The sequence below is a fragment of the Amphiura filiformis genome, chromosome 8 (assembly GCF_039555335.1).
Source record: "Amphiura filiformis chromosome 8, Afil_fr2py, whole genome shotgun sequence".
NCBI lineage: Eukaryota > Metazoa > Echinodermata > Ophiuroidea > Amphilepidida > Amphiuridae > Amphiura > Amphiura filiformis.
This window is the reverse complement of record NC_092635.1, coordinates 18,641,868-18,650,608: the sequence shown is the minus strand read 5'-3', so window position 1 is coordinate 18,650,608 and position 8,741 is coordinate 18,641,868. Positions and strand designations below refer to the sequence as shown.

Here is an 8,741-nt window from a genome sequence, read left to right as displayed (position 1 = left end):
CTCAGGCTCATGATCGAGAGCAAATTATAGTTTCTATTGCACCCCTGACCATCCTGGATCTCCCCTGAACATGAGTAATTCCTAAGTAAAATAAATAATATTGTCAAGGTTTATATAAAATGGCACAGGTTTGGCAAAGTAAAAAAGTTATCTAATGAACATAACTAGGATACACAGGGCATGTTATTTTATTATGCTAATTTTTGATGGACAAAGTAAAAAAAAAATTAAGGTATTGTAAGATCAATCTATGATATTTTTTTTAATTGACATGAATTTTTTCAGCTTTTCACAAATTTGGTCAGGAATCAACATAATTATTACATAACTTGATTTCATTTATGATTTGAATGGACACCTGTAGGCATTTTATTGACTTCACTCTCTCGAGGAAGCCAAATGGACTATACTTTGATCAGCTTGTAATCAGCGGGCCTTATAACCATGATAACATTGCGGATTAATATCAAAATATTTTATTATATCAAGAATTTTCTTGATAATAATATCAAATATTTCTCAACTCTAAAAGAAACCTTTTCAGGTTAAAATATGTATCTTAGAACCTGCTCCATTTCTTGTCACAGTTGACAAGAAACTCTGTGCAAGCGAGGTAGTCAAAATAAACTATACTAAACAAGTAACAGTAAGATAGCAGATTCTGTCATAGGCCAACAGACATTAACATCTAGTGCGAATTGATTGCTTGAACTGTTTAATGAAAAAGCATGATAAATTTGATATACTCATTGACTATTTGAAGTGCTCATGCAAATATCTCTGCATATCCCTTTAGGTGCCCTCATTTGCTCCTACTTGACTGACCATTACCCTTGATCTAGGCCCAGGATCTAGGCTAGGTGTCTAATGCTATGATTTCTGAAGTCTCAACGCCCGTAACTGGATTTCTAATTCTCGTCTCTGATTCTGTTCTGCTGTCAGCATACCTACAGAAGTATCATAAGAAATATATGGAATAAAATGATAAGCATCTGTTGCATAAAATATCATTCATTTTGAATACTTTCTATTTTATACTGCTAAAAGTAACTTCTGCTGGTCTAGTTTATCTAACAATAAGGGCTCATATTGAAATACCCTACCACGTTTTCACACAGAAAGAAGGCAGGATTCCCCTTGCTAAGCGCGCGCCTCAGGAAAGCTCGGTCATAAAACGGATGGATTATATGCATCAGTGATACACCCTGCCTTTTGAAGTGGTCCATGACGAATGGGTAGATTTACACTGACTACGGCTCATCGCACAACCCAGGAAAGCGCGCTCCTAATTTAAGTGGCTAATTGCAGTGTTATAATCACACAGGATTTTAACAAAAGAAGGCTAGCACAGGAAAGCTGCAGGATGGTGCACACCTTCCCGTGTAAGGGAATTTCAATATGAGCCCTAACTTTCATATCAAACAGACAAGGTGCTGGTGCAGGGGGGGGGAGGTTACCTGATGTTAAAATAAGTTTTTTTCCATGTTATGATTGAAAATGTGATATTACGCCATTTAGGGTATTACATGTTGGCAGTTACACCATTTAGGGTCTGTTTTGAGGGTTGTTAATGAGCATGTGTAGAATTTTTACAATTGAGTGACCCCCAGGGGCTAGGTGCCAGATTTCCTAATTGACCTTTTCGGTAAATCCCATAAGCCTTTGCGGGTAGACTTGTGATGTTGTCATGCCGATGTGCATATCACAGCAACGATGTTCACTAAACACAATACACATTGGCATGATGTCAAATGACGACATCTTAGGTCTACCACCAAAGGCTTATAGGATTTACAAAAAAAGGTCAATTATGTACAATGGTAGCAATAGGTGAAAAGGCAAAGGGCTTAAAACAAAAATATAATGCAAAGCAGAACTAGGCAGAACAGAACAAAAATGTAAAACAAACACAAAAAACAAAGCAAGTCATGATTTAGTCAAGCAATAAACAAAAAGAAAACAGAACAAAAAAGAAGCAATTGATATTAAGACATCTTTGTTTAAAATATTATTTACCTTGCAGCTCAACAATACTGGCCTCACATTTCAGTCTCAAAGTATGCTCAGCTTGATACCTAGAATACCAGTCATTATCTATGAGGCAAAGAGGAAAGAATGGAACTATGAAAGCTTAAAAGTTTAATGATATGTGTAACACCCATATCAAAAGGATGCACTTACCCTTATCAGCTTGACTGCTATAAATGTCTTATAACATAATAGCTAATAGGAATAAATACCAGACTCATCTCAAGTCCAAGTTATTTCAAATCATCCCGCCCCAAGTCATATGGTTAAGGACTACAGAGAACATTCTTAATCCATGTCAATTGGGAGGGGGGGGGGGGTGATTTGAAGTGACCTCCACTTGAGATGAGTCGGGTATGTATTCCTAGCTATTATGCAAAAATGTAGCACCCAACAAGTGCATGCTTTTAATATGCTCTTTGCTCTTTATATCATATTGCCTGTACAGCGCTCAGTGGCTTGCTTGCTTGCAATGGGCACTTATAAATCCCTTTATTATTATTATTATATGGATGTACATTATATAAACATATGTATTAAACCTGTATTTTGTTTCAACGCACCTGGCGTGCAACAGGGTTCACAGGGGACGAAATGTGCCCCCAATAGGCTGGTTTTGCATGATTTTTTCAGAAACCCAGCCCAAAGCCGTCCCACTGGTACACTATAGTGTATGCTTCACTCAGTCGGACCCCATGCATGACAATCCAATATGGCACATTTCAGATAGCATTATGCATATACAGAGTCCTAGGTTTTCCAGTCTAACCTCCTTAAAGTTACCTTTGCATTAATATCATAAACAAAATAGCTAGTATACCTTGAATGCTTTGCTTCTGTGGCTGATGTATCTTCTGAGTGGCAAGAGTGATCAGGTCTTGTGCTGTCTGCAGTATGTACACAGGATCTATACAATGGTAGAAATATTCACAAAAATCAGAACTATACTATGATCAGCTCTTAATAGGCGGGAATTATTCGGTTTTTGTTACTGCGCGAGTCAATAAAGTTCCAACTTACGCACGCGTAAATTCACAAAAGCATGCGTAATTCACACAAAACGCAAAGCACAGTTCGCGTAGGTGCTGCGCCTAGCTGTGTGTACGCCATTCTGTATCAATCCACGATGTTATGAGTCCCGCCTATTAAGAGCTGATCAGAGTATACATGGGCTCATCTAATTTAAGTCCACAATCACGAGAAGACCCCACAATATTCCTTTTATGTTGTCACAAAAAGATCCCATTTTTCACGAACTGTCTGAAGGCAGGTCAAAGGCAATTGACTTGGTTGCCCCAATGCCTAAGTGCCCCCCCAAATGTTTGGAATTTGGATCAATTCTTAAGCATGTGATTATCTTGGTGCTCTATCATGCTTTAGCCAAAGTGCCTGCTTGGTTACCCCCTAAAAAGCCAAAATTTACTTTTTACCCTGAACAGGTCCTTTTTTTACAACATTTCACCAAAAGACTGCTCTTGTTTGCATTATAGTGCCGTCGTGATCGGGACCGTTTTTTAATGTCGACATGTCGATATAATTCGTATACCGACGTCGACAGTGTGTCGACATAAAAAAATTCTAAAAAAAAAAATTGGCATTTTTTTTTTTTTTTTTTAATTTTCAAAAATATTTTTGGCCAGAAAAGCAAGTTTATGGGCCCAAAATGACTTGTTATTCAAGGTTGGAAACCAGAGAAATACTGCTACTCAAAAAAAAAAAAAAAAAAAAAAAATGCCAATTTTTTTTTACAAAGTTTGATACATTTGTATATTTTAATTACTTTTGCTTCTATTGAACAGCTAGCAATGCATACTAATTCAATGTGTCCCTGACTGTTCAATAGAAGCAAAGGTAATCAAAATAAACAAATTTATCCAACTTCGTAACAAAAAATTGGCATTTTTTTATTTTAGTAGCAGTATTTCTCTGGTTTCCAACCTTGATTAACAAGTAATTTTGGGCCTATAACTTACTTTTCTGGCCAAAATTTTTTTATTTTTTTTTTAGAATTTTTTTTTTTTTTTGATGTCGACATGTCGGGATACGTGCCGACGTCGACATTATGTCGACGACGGCACTATTGCATTACCTTAAAAGGTTATGCATAGCCACAAATTATTATCACTTTTATATACCAGTGCCTTCCCCAAAGAATTGGTCTATGACAAGAAATTTTAAAATATTTGTATAAAAACTTTAATTCAATTTACTGCTGTTTTTTGGTAATTCACTCCAAGTGAAAAAAATTGTACCTGCAATTCTGCAAGCTACAGATTAAATAGAAAACTCTGGGATACTAGTATATCAAATGAATAGCTGATAGAAAGCTCTGGGATACTAGTATGCATAGCTGCAGCATTCAGTATTAAAGTGGGTGTATCCTTGAAAATAAAACCAATATTAAAACACATGATTACCATTCTTTTTCTCCTGAATGAGCGGTGGAAACTCAGATCTTCTAGACATTGCCAACTCATCTGTTGTCATCCTGCCATCATCACCACCTTCACCATTCCTGCTGGCAACAACATCTCCAGATGTCTTAGCATCACCAGAACCATCTGATGGTCTGGATTGAAGAGACCCCACCTGAAGAGAGTCTCTTAAGTGTCTTGTCACAGCAGGATCATGATGCACGTCAGAGGAAATGATGATATTCTCGTTAACTATAGCAGAAGTAGTATTCTCAGAGTTCTTGACAATTACTGATCTTGGAAGATCATATTTTGGGTTTGACGACATCAGTGAAGCTTTGTAATCCACTTTCTTGCTAGTTTGATCAGAACTAAATAAATTCTGCAAAGATTTCTTGCTTGTTCTGTGGGGATTTTGAGTTTTAATTACAGGTACAGTTTCATTTGGTTTGTCATTGACTAGATGAGTTCTCTGGGCATCACCATCTTTAGACAAAATGGGCAACTCCTTTAACTGGATTGAGTTCTTCCTTCGATGTTGCATTTTCTTAGCAGAAGTTCTCAAGTAATCTGAAGTCTCCTTCAGAAGTTTTTCTGATGCTAAAACTGTTTCTTGTATATCCTGAGTCCATGTATTTGGGGGTGCTTGGCTTGGTTTGGACGGAGTTTGCAAGTTTGCATTTCTTGCTGGTGACCCTGATTTTTGTTGATGCAACTCTGTGACAACCCCTGTAGCTTCCTGACTTCTGCCTAGTTTAGTTAAGAATCCCTGGAAGGCAAGAATTTGCTCTTTGTTTGGAACATCTATGGCTAATTCTATGAACTGTCCATAGCATTCAACCTTTTTTCCATAGGCATCGTGAAGATGACGAAGAAACACATTGTGTGAAAAAAATATCCCACACGCTTTGCACATGATACATTTAGAAGTTGAATCTATAAAATATTTTGGAAAAAGCAAACCATCTTGAGTGCCTTTCATGGAAGAATGTCTAACTGGCAACTGAGCAATGCTAGCATTGTCATTTTGAGCAGGACTTCTAGCTCTTTCCAAGATACTCCTTTGCGTTATGGTCCCTATACCACTATCATAACTATGGGCATCAATATTTCTGCGTCTGATTGGATTGGAAAGTCTGACTGATGATTGGTATGGAAGAGAGACACTTGATGATGTCATGCTGCTATGGTTACTGTCATCTGGATGAGGAATACTAGGTGATGGAATCAACCCAAGATAGTGTTGTTGTCTGTTGACATGTGGTACCGGTGATGGGAATCTATGATTCGCTAGCTTATAACTTGATGAGGATGTCAAGTCCATGTTTTATTATTTGACAGCATCATTTTATATCTGCACAATGGAAAAATAAAACAAAATTAACCTTTTAAGTATAAAAATACATGCAGTAGGATCTAGTTATGAAGAGAGCCTTTTCCTGAAATTTGTGTACATTTATTATGAGCCATATCAAATAAGCAAGCGCATTAATGCACAAGGTACATGCTGTGTGGCTATGGTCAGGTCGGGGGTACCACTGGTACAGTCATGGGCCTTTCTGGTGAAAAAAGGTGATACTGGGTGGGTTAAGGTGCGTATTGCTGAGGGGGTTTATATGCAGTGTACAAATTAAGTGGTCATCCGGTCTTCCTGAAGCCCAGATTTTCTGGCAGATGACCAGAAATTCACTGCAGGTTATCCGTCGGATGCCAACTTTATTTTTAAAAAAAAATTTAATTTTCCCTTTTGGAGTGTTACTTGAGACCTAGAGCTAATTACTAGGATTATTCATGGTTGATTTTTAACAAAATGTGTTTTTAATATGCAAAGTTCTAATTTAACTTTAAAAAAATTAAAATTTGAAATTTGAAATAATATACGGATAACCAAAAATTTTGGCGGATGACCAGATTTCATGACCTGGTCATCCGCTGGATAACCTGATTTTTTTTCTTAATTTGCACACTGTTTATATGCATACCATTATCACATGGTTTATAGGATGGTTAGGTAGCAGGGTGTAGCTGGCACAAACTTTGAGAGGAAAACAGCACATATATGGACTGGAACGGGTAGTACACTGGCATATCTGGTGGGGTAGGGGTGGGTTGGGTTGTGACAGAGCCATGCGATTCAATTGTATGTGTTCAATTCCATTTAAATTAATATTCTATTATTGATGCAGGCAATAAAGAAAGTTGTATACAGATGTAGTGTTTCACTCTGTTCCATTAATTGTAATGTAGAATTGACAACCTTGTGATTTAAATATTTTATAGCCAGAGAAACCAATGCTGTCAGCATGTGGGTCTGAATGGGCTACCCAGGTAGGATAAGTTATGCATAATGCATGGTAGTGTCATATCCTTTTGATATGATTATATATTATCAAACAGTTGAATATCACATTATTATCGGTCAATTTAAAAACATTTCGGTGAAATTGCAGTTAAGGGGTACTACACCCCTCGATAAATTTGTGTCTATTTTTGCATTTTTCTCAAAAACTAATAACACAGTGGTAACAAAAGTTATGTATATTATAGGGCAAGAAATCAATTACTACACTGGAATTTCAGTGACCCAGGACAAGCGGTTCATTATTTATGATATAGAAATAAGGTACCGATAGGATGTACCTTGTTTCCTATCATATATATTGAACCGCTTGTCTTGAGTCACTGAAATTTCAGTGTAGTAATTGGATTCCTTGCCCCAATAATATACATAACTTTTGTTACCAGCAACCGTGGATAGCTTGTACTTGGAAACTCAGTTTAAGGACAATGGGGACACAGTCTCTTTATGGTGACCAGTATTGTGGAGTGTGTGAAAGAAGATTGACAAAAACAAAAATTCAGTGCCAGGATTGTAAACAATGGCAGCATATCAAGTGTGCGGGCATTTCGCTTCACGACTTTCGTCAGATGTCCAGACCTAATAGCAGGCAACGAAACATGGTTGGACCCCAGTATCCCCGACTCGGAGATCACACCAGAAGGTTACCATGTCCATCGTAAAGACAGAAAAGGTGATCCTCATGGAGGAGTACTCCTATTCTACCGTAGTGACCTGAATGTCAACAGAAGAGCTGAGTTGGAGGGATCAGGTGAAATTTTATGGTGTCAACTAGATATAACAAGCAGGCGGCCTCTGATTGGGACGGTGTACAAAAGAGATCACAGTGACATCGAGACAGTAGAAAAATTAGAGAACTCGCTGCAAAAAATCAATGCCAAGTCCAAGATCAGTGACATTATCATAACAGGAGACTTCAACCAGCCGAACATATGTTGGGAAGGCCCAAATGTCATCGCAAACCACACTTATTCAAAGGCAACAGCAGAAAAGCTTCATGGCATTATACAAGATAATGGCCTAGAACAGTTCGTAGATAAACCAACCAGAGGAGACAACATTCTGGACCTGGTGCTAACCAATAATACAAGTATCATCAATGAGGTATCAGTGGAAGTTGGTTTAGGTGACCATCATAGAGTGGACGTCCAACTAAACCTGATAGTCAAGAGAAAAGGAGCACCATCTCGATTGGTATATCAGAGGAACAAAGCTGACCAAGATAAAATCAAGAAAGAACTCACAGACCTTCAACAAAAGTATGAGGAAAAGGCGGAACATTCAATTCAAGAAAAGTGGGACTACCTGGAGAGTGAACTTAAAAGAATAATGCAAGATCACATCCCCACCAAGAGGAGTAAAAACAGGAGGCAATTACCTTGGTTCAACAGAACCATGAGGAGACTTACAAGGAAAAAGCAGAGGCTTTATAATAAGGCGAAGATAACCCATAAAGACAGTGACTGGAAGGCCTACAGAGAGTGTTGTCATAAGGCCAGGCGTGATTTTATCAGAGACAAACTTACCAGTGACATGACGGATGACCCGAAAGCATTTTGGTCCTTCATAAACAAACTCAAGAAAGAGTCTGTGGGAATTGGCGATCTGAAAGATGGCAATAAGATCATAACAGATGACAGGGAAAAGGCAGAAGTTCTGAATAAACAGTTCACTGGAGTCTTTACCCAAGAAGACAAAACCAATATTCCTAGACTTGATGGCGAACCAACGCCTCCATCGCACAGTTGATTATCACTGAAAATGGGGTACTCAAGCAACTGCAGGAGCTGAAAGACAACAAAGCACCGGGCCCAGATGGGTTATGCCCCTGGTTTCTGAAGATGGTAGCAGTAGAGTTAACACCAATGCTGACTGATGTATTTCAGACCTCAATCAACGAAGGCTTTGTACCAAGGCAGTGCCAACGTGTTTTTTTTTTT

At 38.0% G+C, this 8,741-nt stretch overlaps 2 protein-coding genes across 2 annotated transcripts in view; one reads left to right on the top strand and one right to left on the bottom strand.

Moving 5' to 3' along the window:
* Positions 1 to 843: 843 nt before the first annotated feature.
* LOC140158744 (uncharacterized) overlaps positions 844 to 8,741 on the bottom strand; it is a 14,227-nt gene continuing 6,329 nt past the window's right edge. Inside the window, exons 2-5 of the mRNA XM_072181951.1 lie at positions 4,446 to 5,796; positions 2,849 to 2,935; positions 2,017 to 2,094; positions 844 to 947 (exon numbers count right to left, since the gene is read on the bottom strand). Coding sequence (XP_072038052.1) covers positions 871 to 947; positions 2,017 to 2,094; positions 2,849 to 2,935; positions 4,446 to 5,766 — 1,563 coding nt within the window. The 5' untranslated portion in view covers positions 5,767 to 5,796 and the 3' untranslated portion in view covers positions 844 to 870. The remainder of the gene's footprint in view (positions 948 to 2,016; positions 2,095 to 2,848; positions 2,936 to 4,445; positions 5,797 to 8,741) is intronic.
* LOC140159446 (uncharacterized) lies at positions 5,960 to 8,550 on the top strand. The gene is made up of 2 exons (XM_072182924.1): positions 5,960 to 6,024; positions 7,371 to 8,550. Exons 1-2 carry the CDS (start codon positions 5,960 to 5,962, stop codon positions 8,548 to 8,550), a joined length of 1,245 nt encoding a protein of 414 aa, XP_072039025.1.

What these genes read in the sequence shown, in the direction of transcription:
- LOC140159446 (XM_072182924.1), top strand. Translation starts at nt 5,960, where the DNA reads ATGGTCAGGTCGGGGGTACCACTGGTACAGTCATGGGCCTTTCTGGTG. An exon ending in GTGAAAAAAGGTGATACTGG is followed by an intron (nt 6,025 to 7,370) that starts GTGGGTTAAGGT and finishes GACTTTCGTCAG; the next exon opens with ATGTCCAGACCTAATAGCAG.